The 24738-nt window shown below is 46.8% G+C and overlaps 1 protein-coding gene across 1 annotated transcript in view; it reads left to right on the top strand.

The window, feature by feature from the left end:
- Positions 1-24738, top strand: part of C8H10orf90 (chromosome 8 C10orf90 homolog) — a 95063-nt gene that overhangs the window by 3434 nt on the left and 66891 nt on the right. Inside the window, exons 2-3 of the mRNA XM_043476000.1 lie at positions 5407-5498; positions 16294-17413. Coding sequence (XP_043331935.1) covers positions 5407-5498; positions 16294-17413 — 1212 coding nt within the window. The remainder of the gene's footprint in view (positions 1-5406; positions 5499-16293; positions 17414-24738) is intronic.

A 24738-nucleotide genomic window follows, 5' to 3' on the forward strand; every position in this document is an offset into this window, starting at 1 on the left:
CCTGAGGGAGGCTCAAACTCCCAGTCAGGTGGAACTATCCCTGAAGCACGCTTTCCTCCAGAAAGGAAGTTAGATTCCCGGAGAGTCTGGTTCAAGGCCTCATGGTGTGTGCAGTTTCGTGTTGCTCTGACTCTCTTAGCCTCCAGGGAGGCCTCCGTGGCTTTGGAGGAAGAACTCAGGCTGCTAGAGGTGGAATCCTGTTCCATCTTTCCAGCCATCACGGGAGAGAAGCCCTCATCAGACTTGCCTGTGCCGTGACCCCTGCCCAGGCATAGAGGACACTGTGCAGCAGACTCAGCGCATTCCTCAACCAGCAATGCCTGGGCTAAGGGCTTCCTTCACAGCTCAGTCCATAAAGAAACTGCCTGCAGCGCAGGAGACCTGGGGTCAGTTCCTGGGTCAGGAAGACCCCCTGAGAAGGGAATAGCAGCCCACTCTAGTCTTCTTGCCTGGAGAATTCCAGGCACAGAGGAGCCTGGTGGGCTACAGTCTATGGGGTCGTAAGAATTGACGCAACTGAGAGAATAAACCACTAGACTGGTTAAAAGTAGAGACTTTAGGTAAAGAAAGACCCTGATCCAAATCTGTCTCTGACACTAACCATCTGGGTAATTGAGGTCATTTTGGGCAACTTCCTTAAATTGTCAGTCTGACATCCCCCTGGGGAATGAGTTTTAGTTTGTTTCAAAATAACAGCACGCTGCCATCATCGATGGCCTCGTTCTAATTGAAGACACTGAGAAAAAGCCCCATTGCCATCCCCTCGGCGCGTTCTCCAAAAGCCTTGGGATGACTGTGAGCCAGAAGATGTCTGGCTCCGTTCTAGGGCCTCAAGTCACCGTCTGCGCAGGCGCTTGACCGTCCGGGACCCACAGTGCCCTCGGGGTGGAGCGGCGTGGAGGGAACCAGAAGGCTCCCTCAGGCCCAGGAGGTGCGCTCCGCCCGGCTCCCCTGCAGTTTCCGGATCAGTGGGTCTGCAGGTCAGGAGGCAGGGCCTGACACTGTGGATTTCTGACGTCGCCCCGTGATGCTGGGGCTGCAGGTCTGGGGACCCACACTGAGAGCCCCCGCGCTTGGCCAGCACGGTGAGATGCCAGCATGTCGAGTGTCCAAGAAGCAGAGCCTGGGGTGGGAATTGAGGGGCGCGAGGGGGAGGGTGCCCTTGAGGACAGAACCCAGAGACAGTGAGAGAGGCCCGGTGGGGAAGCTGCGGGGGGTGACGGGTGGCCCCGGGGGCAGGCTGGCCCTCGGGTTATGCTCGGGAGCAAACCGCAGCGTTGCGGGGGCAGTTGTACCCCTCTGAGTCCCCACCGGCTGTGGGCCAAGGTGGAGGAAGCCTTCTGTTGAGGACGGTTCTCAGAGAAGAGCAAAACTGTGAGCCTCTGACAGCCGCCTCCCCGCCGCCGCCGCCGGGGGCAGCCAAGCAACGGGGCGGGAACAGGGTCAGCTCCGCCTTCTAGGTACTCAGCACTCTAGTTACCTGCACTTGGACCCAGACTGCCTGACTCCGCGATGAAGCCCCGTCTGTGCACGTCCTCCAGGTGCCCAGGGTCCGCCCTCCGCCACTGTCCCTTTCACCAGGACAGTCTCCTCTGCAGAGTGAGACTGACCTGGGGCCCACAGAGAGGCAGCTGCCCCGGGAGAGCTCTGGGACAGGCCAGCTGCAGGGCAAGGAGCAGACGGGCTGGCCCCTCCGGCCCGGGCAGTAGTACCTCCTCCAGAGACCTAGGCCGGGTGCCGTGGGTCCTGGGTTCTGCAGATATCTGTTTTGGAGACCCGGATCCCAGCTGCTGGAAAATGCCCAAACTCCTGTTGACTGTGATGGGTATAATAATGGTCCCACAAACTATGTCCACATCTTCATGCCTAAAACCTATGAATATATTACCTTTTAAGTGGCTTAGTGGGAAAGAATCCACCTACCAAGCGGGAGATGCGGGTTCAGTCCCTGGTTGGGAAGACCCCTTGGAGAAGAAAATGGCAACCCACTGTAGTATTCTTAGTTGGGAAATCCCAAGGACAGAGAAGCCTGGTAGGCTTAAGCCCATGGGAACACAAAAGAGTTGGAAGCAACTTAGCAACTAAAAAAAAAAAAAAAATGGCAAAAGGTGCTCTGCAGGTGAGATTAAGAACCCACCTAAGAAGAGAAGAGTGTCCTGTATTATCTGGGTGGCCCAGTCTAATCAGAAGGATGCTTATGAGAAGGAACAGGAGCATCACAGAGATGTGATAATGTAAATCAAGTTTGGAGTGATGAGGGACCATGAGCCAAGGTATGTGGTCTCTAGAAGCTGGCTGGAAGGCAAGGAAGGGCAAGGAAAATCAGAGTCTCACCTAGACCCTCCCACGTAAGTGCAGCCTTGGCAACACCTTGATTTTAGCCCAGGGAGTCTCGCATTGGACTCAGATATCCAACTGCAAGATAATAAATTTATGTTGTTTAAGGCACTAAGTTTATGGCATTTGTTACAGCAGCAAGAAGATACTCATACACAGACCCTGCTTGTCTGATCTTGGCAGCCTCCCTCCTCCCTGCTAGCGATGACACTTCTCCACAGCTAATGTTTGTTTGTCGTCATTCAGTCACTCACTCGTGTCCAGCCCTTTGCAACCCCATGGACTGCAGCACACCAGGTTTCCCTGTCCTTCACCATTTCCTGGAGCTTGCTCAAACTCATGTCCATTGAGTCGGTGATGCCTTCCAACCATCTCATTCTCTGTCATCTCCTTCTCCTCCTGCCTACAATCTTTCCCAGCATCAGGGTCTTTTCTAATGAGTCAGCTCTTTGCATCTGGTGGCCAAAGTATTGGAGCTTCAACTTCAGCACCAGTCCTTCCAATGAATATTCAGGGTTGATTTCCTTTAGGATTGACTGGTTCAATCTCTCTGCAGTCCAAGGGAGTCTTCTCCAACGCCACAGTTCAAAAGCGTCAATTCTTTGGCACTCAGCCTTGTTTATGGGCCAACTCTCACATCCATACATGACCACTGGAAAAACCATAGCTTTGACTATACAGACCTTTGTTGGCAAAGTAATGTCTCTGCTTTTTATATGCTGTCTATGTTTGTCATAGCTTCCTTCCAAGGAGCAAGTGTCTTTTAATTTCATGGCTGCAGTGACCATCTGCAGTGATTATAGAGCCCAAGAAAATAAAGCCTATCACTGTTTCCATTGTTTCCCCATCTATTTGCCATGAACTGATATTCATTGCATGTTGTTATATTTTGAGCATTATGGTATTTAGGTAACTTCACCTTTTTCCAGGAACTCTGTGAAGTAAGCCCCACTATCTCCACTTCATAGCAAGGAACTAAGGGATGTGGAATCACTTGCCCAAAGTCACACACATAGTTAGAGAACCTGGGACTTTGTGGTCTGATTCCAGTGACCACTGATATCTTGGTGATAAGGACCGTCTGGGTCTGGGTGGAAGAGGAGCAACTGCCTTGGACCCGCTCATTAATGATCATAACCAGGGTTATTTACCGAGCATTAACCCCACATCCTACCCCTGGTAACATACGGAACCCGTAGTGTACGGATTGCAAGGCTGGGAAGGAGGTGTTATTACCTGCATTTTAGGGATGAAGACTCTCATCCATAATGTGGAGGGAGGGCGAGCATCTCCCCTCTGCAGGTGAGCTTGGGGCCAAGCTGGGATGCAGACCAGGCTGGTCTGGCCCCAGGCCTGTGCTGACTGCAGAGTTCTTAAACACAGACCAGAGCCAGGAAGATTTCCGTCTTCATCAGCTTTATTGTCAGTTCATCATGATGCATCGACTCTGCACAGAAATCCATGACATCTTTCAGGTCCTATATTTGTGCTTCACAGGAAGTAATCTGTGCACATCATCTTGGATGAACATCTCTGTCACTCAGTACCAGGCTCAGATGGGGACACAGCCACACATCTGGGTGGATCTGATGGGGGCTCTGTTGTCACCAAGGATGAGACGAGACTTGGATACATTTTCGACGGGTCAGTGGTGGCCCTTGAAATTGCCATATCCTGATGCTTTTGCAAATCTGCCAAACTTGAAAATGCCATAGCGTATCATTTCCCCCATAAGATGCTTTAAATTTTATCTAAATTCTTTAATAAACCCTTCTCATGAACTGATAAAGAGGCTAAATTAGAGAGCTGCTTTCTTAGATCTCTTCATTCTCGTCATCAGCACAGCAGCTGGGAAAGCATTCTTTGTAGCCTGTTGGAAAATCACCCTGCTTGGAATAACTGCATTGTGAAAGCAACGCTGTAACCCAGGGCTGTGTTGCAGTGAAGGCTGATCACTACCCACCTTCTTGTGCTTGACTCACATTCCTGCATCGGCAGCAAGACACCAGGCAGACGTCCTGATACTGCAGGCTTGCTTTGCGAAGTGCGATTTCCTTCTCCTCAGCTTTCCATGAGGGGTGCAGGGCAGGTTGGGTGGATGAGGAAATTCCATGGAGCGATTCCATAGACTCGTCCATCGTTTCCAAGCTGGTGGATGGTGGAGCCGGGACCTGAGCACAGGTTCTACAGTTATTGGCCCCTACTGTGTGCACATGGACCTGAAGGTATTCTCAGCTGTTGCTGTGGCTGGTGTTTATGTGGAGGGTGGCCCACAGTGTCTCATTTTTTCCTCACAATGTCATCACAAAATTATCCTCGGATATTCCAAAGCAGCTTCTGTATCAATGTTTGAGTTGCTCACAGCTCCTTCCAGAGTGATTGCGTTAAGAGGTTGGGTGAAAGCTGATCTTGCAGTCAGGCTTTCTTAACCCCAGGGATGTTGAGAAATCCATAGACATGATTCTGTCTTCTGCTGGGTTTCTGTCTTCTGCTGGGTTTCTGTCTTCTGCTGGGTGCAAACTCGGAACACAGGTGAATGTGTGAAGGCTAAACTTGTTCACTTATTAATATTACCGAGTCTGGGAACATAAAGCAATAGTATGGAAGAAGGCATCTTGCAGCCTGATAAACTGAATAACAGTGAACTCAGAGCCTCCATGGAGTGGGTGGAGTGGATGAGGGGAACAGACAAGGTTTTTATCATGGGTCCGAGTAGCCTAGATTCACTATTGATTCATATAATACTTGTGTGTTAAGTCGCTTCAATCATTTCCAACTCTTTGTGACTCCATGGACTGTAGCCCACCAGGGTCCTCCGTCCATGGGATTATCCAGGCAAGAATACTGGAGTGGATTGTCGTGCCCTCCTCCAGAGGATTGTCCCTGACCCAGAGATCGAACCCGTGTCTCTTATGTCTCCAGCATTGTCGGGCAGATTCTTTACCACTAGTGCCCCCTGGGAAGCCCATAATACTTGAGTAGGTGACATTAAGTTTTATAGTAAAGTTATATACTCCCCTTTATCCTTTCATATACTAAAAAGTAGCAATATTATTTCCTTTTGCCTAGGATTACGGGACAGCCAGTACAGTCCCCACGATCAAATTGCCCTTAAAAACCTCCAGTCTGATGTTCCAGAGAGGAGATCTGACTTCACCGAGGTAACATATGTTTCTAACTCCTAGAGTAGTCAGCAAAATGCAGCCAACTATAAAACGTGATCACTGGCCTACTTGTGATATGTTTGCATTTTATTTTGTTTAGTCAAAAGTGGGATCAATGCAGCAGAAAATCTAACCATCATGACTAAGACTTTACATTAAAGTATGCAGTGTGTATTCATTCATCCTTTTATAATCTTGACCAATAATTTATAGATTTTCAGTATCAAAGGAGAGTATGGTGATCAAATCTCAACTTTAAACCAAAATTAATCTGCTGGAGAGGAAGGATGATGCCATATGGCATTTTGAAGGTGGAGAAGAGGTAATTTGAAATCTAACAAGCTAGCACAGGTTGTTATAACTGCAAAAAATGTCAGCGGTCTCACACAGGGAAGAAAATTAGAGGTCATATTTACAAAATGAAATGTTTCTGATGCTAGACAATAAAGAACTCTGTGTACACAGTGGTAATGTTGACAGCATATCACATGCCAGGCTCTGTCTAACTGAGTTTTTTCACCTTACCACGATCCCGGGAAGGAGAGACCACTGGCTTTTTATGTTCATGGATTCTTCATCTGTGGGTTCACCCAACTGTATATTGAAGCTATTTGGGAAAAGGATCCCAGAAAATTCTAAAGAGCAAAACTTGAACATACTGCATGCCAGTTTATATATCAATATAACATTTACACTGTATTGCAGGCTATAAATGATCTAGAGATGATTTGAAGTAAACAGGAGGATGTGCATAGGTTATATTACAAACACTCTGAAATTTTACACATGGGACTTGAGCATCCTTGGCTTCTGGTATCTGAGGAGGTGGGGTCCTGGAACCAACCCCCATTGGATTCTGAGGGACAACTGTATTGTTATTATACCTATTTTGCAGATGATAAAATGAAAGCTTCAGTAGCTCCAGTAGTTGGCTTGCCCCAAATCTCACAGCTCATAAGCTGTCTGGCTCCAGAGCTTTTGTTCTGATCTTGCTCAACAGGGCTGGTATAGAGAAAGTCTCATTCCAGTGAACAGAACTTGAACTATGGACTTTCCTGCCTGAGAGAATTGTCTGATGTGTTTCAGTTTACAAGGCATCTCTTGTCTTTCACAAATGATAATTCTGCTGCCAACTTTTGTAATTATGAGAGAGAGTGAAATTATAAGAATTGATCCCTCATAGCATTAATGTAACCAAGGTAAAAAATAATTTTGCACCCTAAATACTCATCTTAGGTATTATGCTTTGATTTAACTTTGTGTTTAATAAAGTCCAACATTTCCTCAGAGATCCCAGGCTGAAATCTCACACAATGGATGAAGGCCACTCTTCTGGGTCTTGAGATTTAGTCGTCAGTATTTAAGGCCATTTCTATGTGGACCACAGAGCTCCCTATCTGAGATGTGCAGATGTGTAACTATAATTAATGTGCTCCCTGAAAGCAGGAACGGGAACCCCGGGTTGCAGGGAGGGAAATGGGTTGGAGGAGCCATAGACCCCTAAGAACCATCCCTGGGAGGAGATGTCCATTGAGAGCTGGAGGATGATGTGAAGGTCAGCTGCTACTTTTTTAACAGGAAAGATACTGTCTAAAGATCTTTCCCACCTGTTTTTCACATTGAGCTGGTAAATTTCAGCATTTTTCTGGTTGATGTTAAAATTAATCAGTGTGGTCATTCACAATACAGATCTTTGGACCCATCTGGCTGGATCTCAATAATACACACACACACACACATTCATATACTCACACTTGGTCATTATCTATAACTGGGCTAACTCTCAGAGACCACACCTTCTAAACATCTGCTTTGCAATGATCCGGATCCTCTGCTTTGATCATGACAGTAGTGTGACTTTCAAATTTCCCTCCTAACTTTGAGCTCTTGAGGCTTGTCCCTGGATGGGGGTTATAAGGATGCTCTAAGATGATGAAACACTCCAAACGGGTGCCCTTCCTTTGTAACCGCGATAAATCTCCACCTCTCCTCCCAAGCCTCCGCAAGATTGATCGCTTTTCCTTTCAAATTCATCGAAGCCATAGAAATGATATGCAGGCACTTCTCTAGCCAAGTGATTACTTAAAAGGAATGAATTATGGAACCGAGTTTTCTTTCTAAAAAATTTTTTTTTAATTTTCTTGATAGCAAAAATAATGGCAGTTTCATATAGACACTTAGAAAATGTAGGAATATATAACTAAGGAAATTCTTATGTATTTCTTTCCCTTAGTTTTCTCTTGCATTTTTAAGCATGCAACTGTAATGTATATCAACATTTATAGTGTTCTTGTATTATATAACATTCTATCACAGGCAACTTCCCATATCATTTAAATTCTTTGTAATCCTTAGTTTTAATTTCTACGGAATATGAGGCAGTCGTGCGTGCCATGATTGACTTACCCAATCCGCTTTGAAGAAACATTTAGATTCTTGCCAGATTTTCACCGTCATATATTACACTGCATTGAATCCTTTGGATTCTAGTGAATGCGTGGAAAGATAAGAGCTGCAGGCTGGAGAGGGAGAAAATCTCCAATTTTTCCATTTTGTCTTAAAACCATCTTTCCTTATTGTTACCTGCCAGAGGAACATTTGAAAACACTCTTACATTTAGGACTAGATGCCGCTGGGTTGGCAGATGACCTAGAGAAGATGATTTTAGATCTCCCAAGCCAGAGTGAGCACGCTTGCAGTTGATGCAAAGGTAACTACAGTGTGTGTCTGTTGGGAGGCGGCAACAGAGGCTCCACTGGCAAATAGAGTTGTAGTTTGCAGAGCAGCTATGGAAAAGGAAAGAACTGTCTCATGGAGAATAATACAGATTTCAAAGCTATAGATTGGATTTGATGCTGATCCAAATTCATTTGGAGAAAATAAATTGCTCCAGGAATAGAAGCACCCTTACTCCTGTGGTTCAGGATCTGATCTTCCTGCTCACCTGCTGTTTATCTCTCTCATCCTTCAATTTATGAAATGAAGCCCTTCTTAGTAGTATGCCTTAAGGCATAAATATAAAGTTAAAAACAATCAATAAAATGCATAAAGCTATGAAAGTCATTATCAGCACTACAGAATCATGTTTGAAACATTTAAAAGAAATCGATGTCTTAAGGCAGCATTTATGAACGAGAGAGTGTTGTGTGGGATGGTCAGGAAAGGGATGATTTACTACCAAAAGCCTGACATAAAACCCAACTCATTTGACCTCTCTCTGACCTTGAATGTTCCACTTTACACACGAGATTATTTTCTTCCTCTCCAATCAACTCTTACATCAGTTAATTTTATATTAGATAAAAGACATCTTGTTTCAAAGCCATGTTCAGTTAACCAAGGACAGATGGAGTGACACCTTGAAACAGCTTAATTGGGGAAGATGTTTGATGTAAAAGATGTGATTACTTTTTAAGAAAGTTTGTCCTGTTTGAAAAGCGCTAGCTGGATAGGCATAGCAAGTGGCTTGTCTGTCTCTTCTCTTTCTTGGTTTCCCAGCCCGGAAGAGAGCAGGACGTGATGTGACATAGTGGAGTCTGGTATGGACTCCACTGTGCCTCCCCCACAAATTTATATGCTGAAGTCCTCACTCCTAGAACCTCAGAGGGTGTGTTTAGAGCAGGGTCTTTAAAGAGACGATTCAGGCTCAATGAGGTTGTTGGGGAGGAGGGGCCATCATCTAATATGACTGGTGTCCTTGTAGGAAAAGAGTTTAGGACATAGACACACGCAGAAGGAAGGCACTCTGAGGACACCCGGAGAAGGCTCAGAGCTGCTGGCACCTTGATCTTGAACTTCTAGCTTCCACCTGCTGCTGCTGGGTCACTCAGTCATGTCCGACTCTTTGTGACCTCATGGACTGTAGCCCACCAGGCTTCTCCGTCCATGGGATTCTCCAGGCAAGAATACTGGAGTGGGTGGCCATGCCCTCCTCCAGGGGATCTTCCTGACCCAGGGATCAAACCTGCATCTCTTAAGTCTCCTGCATTGGCGGGTAGGAGTGCCACCTGAGAAGCCCTCTGTAACTGTGAGAAAATAAAAATTTCTGCTGTGTAAACCACACAGACTGTGGTGCTTCGTTAGAGCAGCCCTGGGAGACTGAGATTGAGTTTTAGGAGTTTAGACCTTATCTTTTGTGGTTTACTAGGTCTCAATGTAGACTAGATCTGATAGACAGAGTGCCTGATGAACTATGGACGGAGGTTCATGGCACTGTACAGGAGACAGGGATCAAGACCATCCCCATGGAAAAGAAATGCAAAAAGGCAAAATGGTTGTCTGAGAAGGCCTTACAAATAGCTGTGAAAAGAAGAGAATCGAAAAGCAAAGGAGAAAGGGAAAGATATTCCCATTTGAATGCAGAGTTCCAAAGAATAGCAAAGAAAGATAAGAAAGCCTTCCTCAGCGATCAATGCAAAGAAATAGAGGAAAACAACAGAATGGGAAAGACTAGAGATCTCTTCAAGAAAATTAGAGATACCAAGAGAACATTTCATGCAAAGATGAGTTCGATAAAGGACAGAAATGGTATGGACCTAACTGAAGCAGACGATATTAAGAAGAGGTGGCAAGAATACACAGAAGAACTATACAAAAGAGATAATCATGACCCAGATAATCACGATGGTGTGATCGCTCACCTAGAGCCAGACATCCTGTAATGTTAAGTCAAGTGGGCCTTAGAAAGCATCACTATGGGCAAAGCTAGTGGAGGTGATGGAATTCCAGTTGAGCTATTTCAAATCCTGAAAGATGATGCTGTGAAAGTGCTGCATTCAACATGCCAGCAAATTTGGAAAACTCAGCAGTGGCCACAGGACTGGAAAAGGTCAGTTTTCATTCCAATCCCAAAGAAAGGCAATCCCAACGAGTGCTCAAACTACTGCACAATTGCACTCATCTCACACGCTAGTAAAGTAATGCTCAAAATTCTCCAAGCCAGGCTTCAGTAATATGTGAACTGTGAACTTCCAGATGTTTAAGCTGGTTTTAGAAAAGGCAGAGGAACCAGAGATCAAATTGCCAACATCCACTGGATCATCGAAAAAGCAAGAGAGTTCCAGAAAAACATCTATTTCTGCTTTATTGACTGTGCCAAAGCCTTTGACAATGTAGATCACAATAAACTGTGGAAAATTCTGAAAGAGATGGGCATACCAGACCACCTGACCTGCCTCTTGAGAAACCTATATGCAGGCCAGGAAGCAACAGTTAGAACTGGACATGGAACAATAGGCTGGTTCCAAATAGGAAAAGGAGTACGTCAAGGCTATATATTGTCACCCTGCTTATTTAACTTATAATGCAGAGTACATCGTGAGAAACGCTGGGCTGGAAGAAGCACAAGCTGGAGTCAAGATTGCCAGGAGAAATATCAATAACCTCAGATAGGCAGATGACACCACCCTTATGGCTGAAAGTGAAGAGGAACTAAAAAGCCTCTTGATGAAAGTGAAAGAGGAGATTGAAAAAGTTGGCTTAAAGCTCAACATTCAGAAAACTAATATCATGGCATCCAGTCCCATCACTTCATGGGAAATAGATAGGCAAACAGTGGAAACAGGGTCAGACTTTATTTTTTTGGGGCTCCAAAATCACTGCAGATGGTGACTGCAGCCATGAAATTAAAATTAAAAGACACTTACTCCTTGGAAGGAAAGTTATGACCAACCTAGACAGCATATTAAAAAGCAGAGATATTACTTTGCCAACAAAGGTCCATGTAGTCAAGGCTATGGTTTTTCCAATGGTCAAGTATGGATGTGAGAGTTGGACTGTGAAGAAAACTGAGCACTGAAGAATTGATGCTTTTGAACTGTGGTGTTGGAGAAGACTCTTGAGAGTCCCTTGGACTGCAAGGAGATCCAACCAGTCCATCCTAAAGGAGATCAGCCCTGGGTGTTCTTTGGAAGGACTGATGCTGAAGCTGAAACTCCAATACTTTGGCCACCTGATGCGAAGAGTTGACTCGTTGGAAAAGACCCTGATGCTGGGAGGGATTGGGGGCAGGAGGAGAAGGGGACGACAGAGGTTGAGATGGCTGGATAGCATCACCAACTCGATGGACATGAGTTTGAGTAAACTGCGGGAGTTGGTAACGGACAGGGAGGCCTGGCGTGCTGCGATTCATGGGGTCAGAAAGAGTTGGACATGACTGAGCGACTGAACTGAACTGAACTGAGGTCTCAATGGAAAAATAGGATTTCATAAATAAAATTTCCCATACAATTGCGATGTAGATTGAAGGGCAAAGAGTACAATGTTTCCTTCTTAATTTCTCTGTTTATTGGTTGGGGCTTTTGTCAAAACTGAGTCTAAACACCTGAAAGAAATTCAGTAGACGTTAATTTAATAATCCCTGGCCTGGCAATTTGATGACCTGCTTGATGTGACCTCCAGTCTGTTAATTCCATGAAGCCAGGAAGTTTCCTCTGTACCTATCACAGAGCCTGGCACATAGTAGGTGCTCAGTAAATCGTTGATGAGCAAATAAATACAGTAAGTTTCCTACATACGAAAAAGTGTTCATAAATCCAGTTTGTTCGGAAGTCCAACAAAGTTAACCTTGGTACCCAACCAACAAAATCTATCTAGTACTGTACTGTGATGTGTTTATAATATTTTTTCACACAAATAGTCTATACATAAAAACAAACAGAAAATAACCAAAACATTTTAAATCTTACAGCATCTTGAAAAATACAGCAGTATAGTACAACAGCTGGTATACAATGGCTGGAAACATGTTTGCATCTTCACAAGCTTGCAACCTGAAAGTTCATATTTAGGGGACTTACTGTAAATGGTTTGACTACGACTATATGTTATGAATAACAGGATTTGCATTGAAAATAATTGCATGTATTTTACAGTCATATTAACAAAATTTCAATGTATTGGGTGTGTAATGGGTTATTTCCATTGATGCAACTCAAAACTCAAATGCATTCATTATAAATTCTAGTAAAATATGCACAGTTTCTATATAAATACCCCCTCATGTCTCCATAGGTTTGCTTACATCAGATATCCACTAATTTCTGCTAAGTCACAAGACAAGTTATACCCTGGAGTTACATAGAATGTTCATGTCTTGGGAGGTGGTTTCAGGCCCATCTTCGGTTTTGATCTGCACAACTCCCATATGAGGTAGTGAAGGCAAATGGATTTTCCTTTGAAACTGGGCTTCCATTAGCATTGACCTCCATGGAACCAGGGTCACTCTGACATCTGGAATGATGATGAAGCTTCAGAAATAAGTTCAGATTCACATCATTCATGTGAGACTTCCCTCATCTGTTTGCATCTAATGGGATCAAAGCCACAGTAGCACTTGCAGCCCCAAAGTAAAGAAATGGTGGTTGATTCTCTAGCCCATCGTCTGGGCCTCTAGAACCTCCTTCCGTAAACCCACAGCCCTGAGGGCGTCCATCTCGTGCTGGTGCTCTGGGTCCCAGCCGTGGCTTCCTGACTCAGCTCAGGTGAGCAGCCCGCTTGATGCAACAGGAGTCATTTCCTGGTCTGCCCTTGTTCCAGGTGAGATGGCCTTCACCCACTCCTAGAAACACACCCCTCATTTCTGGCACCCCTTGTTTATATCAAGGCCAAGGCTCTCATGTGATCTTGAGCCTAAAGGATGGAGTCCCCTTTTGATGCTGGGGACCACAGTACGAGGCAGCCTGGCTACTCCACGAGAATTACCCTGTTTGTTCCCTGGCTATGTAGCTGTGGAAACCAAGGCTGCCTCCACGGTCCTGTGGCCAGTCTGGAAGCCCCTGGCCCAGTATCCTCTCTATCTTATCTGTGCAGAAGAATCACCTGGCAGATGCTAAAAAATACAACGTCTGAAGCTTATCCCGAGATCCTGATTCATCTTAGGTCTCCGGAGGGAGGGGTTCAGAAACCTGCGTAAGACATAGATTTAAATCCCAGGTGTCCTCTCTGCAGGTGCTCACTGGCCCAAACTTGGGGGGACTTGCACTCCAAGATCAGTGCTGCCCCGTTTCCAACATGGATATTTGTTTTTCTCTTGGAAGACTTGCGTCAAAGGGGTTCCTTCTGGGTGTGATTAAGCACTTTGTAGGTTGCATGGGAGCAATTATTATCAGAACGAAATTTTACTAAAATGGGAGCAATGATGTTCAAGTCAGGTGACCTGGGGTTGCCACCAGGTGAATGTCGGTTTTCTTTGTAGTGAGTAAACCTCAGCCCTGAAACGTGCTGCGTGCAGGGTCAGGGGGAGGGGGAGGGAAGGGGTCTCGAGCTCCTCAGTGGCTGTCTGTGTTGCCGGCCCTGAAATCAACTGGAAGCTTTAAAGAGGTTTGAGGGGGGAAGGGAGACATGGACACCTGTGGCTGATTCATGTCAAGGTATAGCAAAAACCACCACAATATTGTAAAATAATTAGCCTCCAATTATAATAAATAAATTTAAAATAAATAAAAAGCACCAACGCCTGGGCCCCACCCCCACAGATTCTAAAGGAATCGTTGGAGAGGAGGCCTGAGCATTGGGGATTTTATAAGCACCCAGATGATGCTATGTATCCTGGACTGAAAACCACCGAAGAGGAGCCCTTGCTTTAGAGAAGAGGGTTCAAGCAGAGTCTGGCTCGCACTGGCCATCTGGAGAAAGGTCGCCATGATGCCTTGATTGTTATTATTATTATTGGCTGAGCTGCGCAGCATTTGAGGTCCTAGTTCTCCGACCCGGGGTAAATCCTGTGCCCCCTACAATGGGCGTGTGTAGTTTTAACCACTGGACTACGCACTCTTAAGACCAGAGCTGCCCTGTTTCCACCGTGGATATTTATTTTTCTCTTGGAAGACTAGTTCCGGTTCTTTTACTTTGTATTGTTTTCTTTGTATTTTCGTGGCCACGCCACATGGCATGTGGGATCTTTGTTCCTCAACCAGAGATCAAGCTCCCACCCACTTCATTGGAAGAATGAAATCTTGACCGCTGGATCGACGGGGAAGTCTGACGTTTTGATTTTTTAAAGGATAATTTTCAAGATTATGTTCCTCTCCATTTCTTCTTACTCACCTAACTCTTGTCATCTTTTGAATTTCCAACTTGCCACATATCTTTACTTTTCATTTTTATTTTATATTGGAGTATAGTTGAGTTACAATGTTAGCCTATATCTTTCAAATGTAACACTTGTAAGCTGATGGAGATTGCCATGAGAACAAGAAAACAAAGGAAAAACCAAGAAATACGAACTGTCCCTCTTCCCATGTCTAATTGCAAGGATGCAAGGAGTCTTGGGTGCTAAGGTCACATGCATGGGTCCTCCAATCAGAAGTCCAGCTGGAGGAGAGCATTCCGATAGCTCAGTGAATGAATGTGAATCCTGCTCTAAAGAAAAGAAAAAGCCACTGTGCTGTCTTATTCCATCTTAGGAAGAGAACAATTTGCTCTCATCAAATGCAGGCCCTCCCCTGTTTGGAAAGAGCAGCCATACGACGACTCTGTCCGCGGTTTTCCGTGAGCTCCCTGGGTCACCTGCATCAGGCTCGCAGGAACGTTGGCTACAATGCAGATGCCTGCACCTCACCCACAGATCCGCAGATTTGGGGCCTGGGGAACCTGCAAGTGTAACATCCCGGGTGATCCTCCGGTTCCTTGGTGTTCACGAGCTGCTGCTCTCCGTGCTGAGCACAGTTATGCCTTCAGGGCCCCAAAGTGAAGATCCCGCAGGCAGCATGGGGAAAGCAGGCCGCTGGGTTATTTTGGGTGCCTTGCAGTGTATGCAAGGGTTCATCTGAAGCGCCTGGAATAAGGAACGTCAGCACAGAGGCTCAGAACCCTGCGAGCATCCCCTGGTGCTGGACACGCTCAATCTTCCGTGTGGTTTTCTGCATTACTTCGTGCACATGTGTGATAAAATCAAAATGAGGGCAGAGTCTTCTTCCTGGTCTCGACCTGGGTAGATGCTTTATTAAAGATCACAGCATGCTGCTTGGACACACTGGTGATTGACTGTCAGGACGTAGGATCTGCTGATTAGGAAGCATGCAGCCCCTTGATCGTGATACTGGACAAGAACTCATGTTCAGGCACCTGGGCATTGAAACGCCACAAACCTGCATCTGTTTTGGCCCAACCCCCCACTCTCATCCCATTCTGTCATGTGCTGTCATTACGGTGTTAGTCTGGGTAGTTGTCAAGCCTGGGCATTTGATTTCCGTTAATTTTTGTTTCTGGACTTTGATCCTGTGATGTCTAGCCTGGGGGAGTGACTGAATTCTGGTCTAGACCCAGCAGAGATGGAGGACTTTGCTGGGGAGTCGGGGACTGAGGTCAGGAGTGGGGGTGCTCTTTGGAATCACATGTCCTGATCCCATGGAGGAGCCTGGACTCATCTCCCATGCACACCTGTGCCCCCGAGTCCCAGCCGTCCTCCGGAACGCACCTTCCCTCTTCTGCAAAGGTGGGAACCTGTATCCAGGCTCTCCTGGGCCTGGTGAAGGTGACTGTTGAGATCTGATTATCCCCATCAACACAAACATCGTTAAATAAGCTCAGTACAGACACCAGCAGAGAAAAACCAATTCCCCAGTCAGAGGAATTTTTCCAGAATGTCTAATCATTTCACAAGCAGATATGGGTTTCCTGCCCTTAAGATGCTCAGAGGTGGTGGGTGTCAGGTGTGTGATGAAAGGCCTTGGGTGAGAAATACTTGAGTGTTAGGAAGGACACTCTCCAGCATCCTCTTGGCCCTTGAAAGAGTTATCTGCCTGCATTACAACAAGCTGCTTGAATAATTACCATCTTTTTCCATTTGCAGGGGACTCTGGCATCTCAGAATACAAAAATGATTTCATCCATAGTCATTTCACAGCTGATTGATGAGAATAAATCAAAAGAAAATGGGGCCGCGTTGCCTGTGCCGTGTGCATGTCCCATGAAGCCATCTCTGGCTAATCGCAGCAGAGTCACCATTAACAGGGCCCTCGAGTTCCTTCCCGGAGGACTGGGAATTCAGACCCCGGCGGGGGAGCCAGGACTCAAGACCAAGCCGCCGCCCAAGGAGGAGAAGCCGTGCAGTGGCCCCCAGAAGGGCTTTGCGTCCATCACCATCACGGCCAGGCGTGTGGGGGCCCCTGCCAGCACCCTGGTGTGGGAAGCTGCTGGGGACCCACTCTGCGTCAAGTGCAGGGCCCGGGATGCCCTGCTTGGGGACCCCTCTGCTCTGGCCGGCAGGGCCGATCCAAGTCAGCAGCACGGACCTTTCACCTGTACAGAGTTCTCCAGAAACAGCTGCGTGATGGGGCTGACGGTCCCCGAGGCCCGTGCACAGCTGTGTGAGGGACATGGGTACTGGGTCACCAACGTGGACCGCGGGGAGGATCATTTTTCTCCAGGCACCTCGCGGTCACGGGCAGGAAGGAGCCCGCTGTTGTTCAGCTCGTGTGTCCATCTCAGGGTGTCCCAGTCATGTCCCAATCCCGTCTACTGTCTGGACAGGTCCCTGTCAGTCCCTGTGGAGCCGCCTCAGCTTGCTGGCCCCAAGACGCACAGATCCGTCCTGTCCCTCAACCTGAGCTGCAGTTCACACAGGCTGACACCAGATGGCGGAGATGACGCAGAGATCAGAGAGCCTAGACGCGGAGCCCTGAAGCCCGCGCTGCGGGAGGGAGACCAGGACCTCCTTGGCCCACACTGGAACCTGGGTTTGCAAGGAAGTTTCTTGAAGGAAAACCCATCGTTGGGGCAGGTGCGTTTCGGGAACTTGGGGACTGGCAGGTGTCCTTGGAGAGGCCCTCCTCCTTCGGAAAATGCAGAGGTGGGAACTAACCAGATCACCATGAGAAAATGGAAGGAGGACCAGGCGACTCATTGTCCCGCCCGTGGTCATGATCAGGCCCAACTGTCCATTCACATCCCGGGCTGGAGTTACACGGCAGGTGAGTGACGCTCCCATCCTCCCTGCCACCAAGGCAGGCCCCTCCCTTGGTAATGGGTGTAATTGCCAAGGTGCTTAGTGAGATTCTTCTAGGTCAGTTACGCCAAGAAGCAGTTCTCAGTAGTCGCTTCTTCTGTTCCCCTCAGAGCTGACCGTAGCTCCATATCTATGTCTGGTTGGATAGATGTTCTTAGATGATGCTTCTGTAAATTATGAAAGGTCTTCCCATAAACGTGTTTCCATCAGTAGCTCCAGACCGTATGTAATGAGTAGGAAACTCGCCCCAAGTGAAGTTCGTTTAGGCCCTTGTCATTCCAGGGCAGGATGGGAAGAACCAAGGGCCATCCACTCCCAGATGTCTTATCCCTCTGCTCTGAACATCTACATGTCTGGAAGTGTCCAGGCTTCTGTGCTGTTTACTTTTCAATTGGGTCATAGATATTGATGGTTTGGCCTTAGAAACCTGGACCACAAGACTCCATCATGGAGTATATATGTGAGAGTGTGAGTGTGGATAGCAATTATGGGATGTTTTCAAAAAGAGGCAAAATGGGGACTCTCCATAGCAAACAGCAGAAGTAGCAGTTTTCTGTTCCCTTGGTTACGTTTTATGGGGGCAAACTGGCCGGGATGTCTGCCTTTCTGCCATTGCCCAGGGCCAGGCAGAATTCCCAGGGCCAGCTGTTCTGGGTATCCATCACCTTTCTAGGGAGACTGGAGTTGGAGGTGGAGGGGGCCTTAATCAGAGGTCAGATTTCTTTCCTTTCCTGTGTATACTTCTGTGAGAAGCTCTGGTTTATGAATTAGTGACTTACCACTTGGGGAAAATATTTAAAGATAATAGTGATAAAATTGACTAAAATGCATATGCAGCATATGCATAATAATTTTATGGTACAATTTTTGCCCATTAAAAGCTTTATTAATTAATAAAAATGACTGTAAAACATTTTAAAGCTATAATGTGTATAGAAATGTTAAATGATGTAATTAATTTTAACAAGTGTGTATATATTGAATGCTCAGAGATTTTTAAGGCAATTTGACGTGGCTTTCGGAACTGATGAGACTGTTGAATGCCTCGGAGCCTGGCAGACTTATTGCAACTAGGAAAATGTTAGCAGCCATCAGTGTTGCAAAGCTGGGCCTCACTTTGGTTTTTAAAAGACATTTCTCAAGTCAGCCATTTCTTGTTCCCTGTTGATGAAGATTCTGGAAATATATGGCCTGTACTGTTGCATGCTTCCCTGTTGAAGCATACCCTGGTCTTTTTGCAGTGTCTCATGGTATGAAATCATAATTTAGATTTACAGCACTTTCAACATGAGAGTCTTAAAAATCACTAGAGCCAAAAAAAAAAAAAAAATCACTAGAGCCAGGACTCAAACATTTATCTCAGAGGAACATGAGCAAAGAAAATCCCCCCATCTTATTCTTGACTTTGGCGCAGAGAAGGTTTCTGCCTGTGACTTTGTGAAATGACTTCTGTAACTGGCTTTCTTAGGCAAAAAGTATGAGTTAATTTTTACCTCCCCTGAGCTGACCTCCCCCAGAATAGATCTAATCCCGATGCGGCAGGTGTGGAGTGTTTGAGAGGCTCCAAGTTGCCTGTCCCTGCTCCACCATTTGAGGAAGGAGAAGCTCATGGAGGCCAGATCACCTTCTTAGAGTTGCTCATCTATTATTTTGCAGCACATTGAACATGCAGAAGCCACACTAACTCTCTAAGCCTGTTTCCTCATCTGGGTAACTACAGAAGGGGTTGTATTTGGTATTCGTGAAGCTTCCCTTAAGCTTTAACAAATTCTGCTCTTTTTGAGATGAAATCTATAAGGGAAAGAGGTTCCATGTGACTCTGGGCCCTCAGTCATGAAGTTCAGAGTTACAGAACCTTGGGCTTACTGGAACACATGCGTTCATGTGTGTAAATGCACACACACGCGTGTACACATGTGTGCACACACACACACACATATCCCTGTAATGTGCATTCTCACTCAGAAACTCATTTGCAATGGGATGCATTTCTTCCCAGTGACAAGAAAGCACTTCTTGTTCACATGATAGGACTCTTGGCCTGAAATTTATAAGCACAGCTCATCACGGATTCTAACAACCACAGTCTGTCCTAGCGTAGTCAACGTAAGTCTGCAAGGGTGAGCTCTCCGACCTTCAGTCTTGACAAAGCTTTTTAACCTTAAGGTGAGTACTTGCCAACAGTGGTGATGCTCATTAAAACGCAAAGGAACTGTTTGTGTTTTTTTCATTTGAAACTGGAATCTTATCTGAGGCATTCTTGACAGCCGCCTGTGGTTACACATGCTATTAGCGGTCTTCATACTTCATAGGTGAAGTATGGTTCACCTGTGGTTCATCGGAAGAATCCGACTCTTTGTATCTGAAGGATTCCAAAATATCAAATGAGCGGTATCCTCACTAGCTGACTTGCATTATGCTGCAAGGTAAGTGCAGCCCTGGAGATTCTGCCCAAATGGAGGCAAAGCAATTTCAGCTCTAGTTATTAGGTCATCAGACAGACAGTCCTATAAATTGTATTCTTGAAAGAGCCTCCAGGACGCACACCCAGAAAGATTACTAAGATTAGAGAAAATGAGATGCTATCAAGTGCTTTGTGTAATGCAGATTGGCTGTGGCTGCCAGGACACGCATTTTTAACATACCCAGTGGGTATCTGTTCTCTTTTCAGAGGCTGAGGGCTTGGGAATGCGTTCCATCTTTGTTAATTTCCTCAGTCCCTGTAAGTTTGTTACTTCTCCACTGTTAGAAGCATCCTGCTGGCACCTGGTAGGTGGGCATTCAACAAATCCCAGCATCTACTGGTAGGGAAGAATTTCACCATCACCACCACCCCACCATCACCATCTTATCAATACCCACAACACACACTGTGGAAATCCTAGAGGCTAAGTCCTGGGTTACATGCACTGTATTCATTACTTTGAATCATTCAAATCCTTCTATGAAGAGAATATCATTATTCCTATTTTGCAGAAAAGACAGACAAGGCTTGAAGATTAAATAACGTGCCCAGGCCCACCTGGCCAGAAGGTGCCAGAGCTGAGTTCAGTCCTGTGTGTTTGCTCCAGCTGTGCCATCCTCAGTGAGAGCACAGAATAGATCAAGTTAGGAAGCTGGGGACTCTCTCAGTGGTGGCCCCATCTCCATTACCACTGTCCAAGATGATGCTCAAACACTGCTCCCAGGTGTATAAATAGGACCAGCATTTGGTGCCCAGTTACCCTGGTAGAATCTGTTAGGAGAATAAGCAGCACACTTAATTTCTAGCTGTGTGTAACAAGCCTTGCCATTGACACAGTTAAAACTTACTGGCTCAGACGTCCTTCATAGCCGGAGATCTATTCTCCTGGTGTTCTGTGGGACAGAGAGCTGGCCTGGATGTTTCTCTCTTCACTGGGTGTTGCATACCTAAGTCAGTATCGAGTTCCATACATTACTTATTGCCAGTTTCATTTCCTATCTGTGGTCTAGATCTGAAGCTTTCTGCTGTTCCTGAGACACCCAAGTAGATGGGCCAGAACCACCTGTTTCTATTTCGATGCTTGTGGAGAAGACACTGTTGAATGGACACCATCTGCCTACATGTTGGCACATTCTAGGTGGACACCCATGTTCTAGGTGGACGCCCATGTTCTATGTGGACGTCCATGTTCTAGGTGGACACGCTATCTTAGAATGGCTGTGGTGGCATCGGTCTGAGAAGTCCTCAGTTGGAGTTTAGTCAGAAGACTAAGAAATACAGCATTCCTTCCGTGACCTGGAATCACTAGTGGCCAAAGCTGGGAATGACTGGAGAGGGAGGAATCCCTTCCAGGTCACGGAAGGAATGCTGTGTTTGCTAACGTTCTGACACAGTGATCTAATGCATTTGTAGCAGTGAGGTTTATTTCATGAAGAAACCACTTGCACCATTCAAGGGAAGGCTACATGACACTGTGTGTATACATGCCAGGTCTACCAGAGAAGCCTGCATCACACTCAGCTCTCAAGCCCATGAAGACTTCTTGCTAGAAATGCCAGAAGACATTTGAGGAGGAACCCTTGTTTTACAACTGTGCTTTTTTCTTAAATGATCTAGAACTGGGGTTGGCAAGCATTTTTTTTTCTTTTTGGAAAGGGCCAGGTAGCAATTAAGTATAGGCTTTGCAGGTCACATGGTCTCCATAGCCGCTACTCGGCTCTGCCTTCGTAGGATGAAAGCAGCTGCAGACAATGTGTAAATAAATAAGCATGGCTCTGTTCCAATAAAACTTTATTGTCCAAAGCTAGCCGTGGCCCAGATTTGACTTGCCAGCTATAATTTGCCTGCTCTTTGTTATCTATTCTCCAAGACAAAGTTTGCCCTGTTGGCCATTATTCCATGTTGGAGTCTGTGGAAATCCAGCTCTCTCTGAGATGGCCATGAATGGACATTTATTGCTCAGTGCTCTTGGAGTGGCACATTGATGGCTTTAGAACATGAATGTTCTGTGATGCAGTCACAATGAAAGCCTCAGAGGGCTCTGAATTTGGAGTGGCCTTTCAGAGTTACTCTGGGGGCGAGGGGACAGGGCCTCAGTCCTGGGATGGGGATATGACCTTTGGCCTGCCTTCTGGTTGCCATAGTTATGCTGAACTTACCAGGACTGTCTTCCTGCAGGGCCCCAGCTGCAGTGAGGGACTGCATCCTTCATCCCAGAGGAGAGGATCTGAGTGCATCCCAGCTGGCCAGTCTGCAATTTAATCATTCTCTCTTCTCTGTGGCCTCATAATTCTCTAAAACAAGTAGATCTTTCAGGGCTGGACCTGGGGCAACAGGGGTTGGGGGGTGGGGTATGGATCTTAGCACCTGTTTGAAGAAATCCTGCATTCCCATCCTGGACCATTTTTGTTTTGGTTTTTCTGTTTCTTTTCTTTTCTTCTTCTTTTTTTTTTGGGGGGGGGGGTTGTTTTTTTACATGCACTCCAAAAAACCTAACTCTTTTGGTTTACTCTAGCAAATCCACTCTTCACTGCCCCACTCCCCAGAGGCACTTGCTTCTCGTTCTGCCTTCTCTGCCTTTCCCCCACTGTTCCCTTTGCCTGGGAAAGCCCTCTTTCTCTCTTCACTGATGCTAATTTTCCCAAAACCTTTCTTGGAATGTTTTCTTGGAGCATAGCTTCCTCTGGGAACACTCTCACTCTTCCTAACTGGTCCTACTGTTGACATTCACTCAACAAACGTATACTGAAAAGAGGAGCTGGGAGCAGTGACTTGGGCACAGGACGGCAGGGGTGCTGAGAAGTGGTCAGATTCAGGGGCGGTTTTGCCAAGGACGGGATGGGTGGGCAGTGTCCTCAGTGGCCGGAAGTGCCCGCAGGATGTGTCTAACCCTCTGCAGAGTCCTGAGGCTCCTCGCCTCTCAGAGCTTCTCAACCTGAGGGGGACCCTTGCTCCCCACGGCCAGCGCCCGGCCAGCACTCACACAGGGGCCGCACACCGTCCTGTTGTGGGCGGGGGGTGGTGGCCGAGGACCAGGTGTGCGATCTTAGGACGGTGCCTGCTTGCTGGGAAAAGGAGACTTGAGAAGAATGAGATTTTGCATTTTGTGTTATCATTCACAGCAAGAGCAGCTAGGGCGCCTTAGAATCAGCTCACAAATGGACAGTGAAACAGGCCCCCTGGTGTGTAGCAACAGCTGAGAGCAGGACGAGTAAACCTCAGCCCGGGGACTGAACCAGCCTTCGGCCTGTCCTTGTAAATCAAGTTTCACTGGAACTTTGTCGTTCAGTCGCTAAGTCGTGCCCGACTCTTTGCAGGCCAAGGACTGCAGCACGGCAGACTTCTCTGTCCTTCCCCATCTCCCGGACTTTGCTCAGATTCATGTCCTTTGAGTCGGCGATGCTGTCCAACCATCTCATCCTCTGCTGCCCCTCCCTTCTCCTTTTGCCTTCAACCTTTCCCAGGACCAGAGTCTTTTCCACTGAGTCAGCTCTTCACATCAGGTGGCCAAAGTATTGGAGCTTCAGCATCAGCCCTTCCAACAAGTATTCAGGGTTGATTTCCTTTAGGAGGGACTGGTTTGATCCCCTTGCTGTACAAAGGCGTCTTCTCCAGCACCACTGGGACACGGCCATGGTTGTCGCTTCACACCCTGTTCTGTGGCTGCCTTGCACTCCCAGTGGTGTTGGGTAGCTGGGACGGGACTGAGCCACAAAGCTTGCAGTATTTACCACTGCGTCTTTAGAGAAAAGGTGCGCCAGCCCCTGCTCAAGGGCGCGCTCCGGGTGACTGTGGGCAGGTCTCCTCCCCCCATAGTCTCCATGTCTTTATCTGTGAAACGACAGACACAGACCAGATTCTCTCTTGAGCTCTCCTCTCCTAGGACATGAACTTATGCATTCTCCTGCCTCTGGTTCTCTGTCGCAGTAGATGTTCAGACGTCGGTTGTCGGGCTGGAGAGATACTCAGAGTCAAAGGGCAAAGCTCTCTCCTACTGGCCTCGCGCACTCTGGGGTCTCCTCTGCCCCTCTCACACGTCCCTGTCTGGCTTCCTCTGATTCTTTCCTCCCCCTCCCCGGAGGTAGGTGCCCGCTGAGGCTCATCCTTGGTACGCGGCTTTCCTGCCTCTTTCTTTGCCTCTTTAGCAGCAAAATCAGGCCCTTGCGTGCCACCCACCGTCCTTGGTAAGTGGCTGGGGCGTGTGTCCAGCCCTGGACCTCCTGGCGGTGCCAGACCAGACCCCCGTCTAGACAACCTTCCCCCGCTCCCGTGGGGGCCACGGCGGGCAAGCCTTCCGTTCCACAGAGCTGACAGGAAACCCAGACATGATCGGCTTACCACGCAGGTTACACTCTGGTGGGGACACAGACACCCAACGATGCCCCTAAGTGCGTACGTCATCATAGACTGGTCGGTGCTGGGAGGGCAGCGGAGGACCGTGAGAGTAAAAAGGAAGGTTTCATTTAGAAGAGGGGGCTTACCACGATGATCTCTCTAAAGAAGGGACTTTTTTATTTTTACAACTTTATTGGAAAATGGTTGATTTGCAGTGTCATGTTAGCTTCAGCTGTACGGCAAGGTGATTCAGTTATATTATACATTCATTTGTTCCTTTTCAGATGGTTTTCCCATAGTGTTTATTACAGAGCATTGAGTAAAGTTCCCTGTGTTCTACAGGAGGTCCTTGGTGGTTACCTATTTTATATACAGGAGTATATGTGTGTGATTTTTTTTTAATAAAGATTTTTTATGTGGATCATTTTTAAAGACGTTATTGAATTTGTTCCAATACTGCTTGTTTCACATTTTCATTTTCTGCTATGTGG

Source organism: Cervus canadensis, chromosome 8, assembly GCF_019320065.1.
Source record: "Cervus canadensis isolate Bull #8, Minnesota chromosome 8, ASM1932006v1, whole genome shotgun sequence".
NCBI lineage: Eukaryota > Metazoa > Chordata > Mammalia > Artiodactyla > Cervidae > Cervus > Cervus canadensis.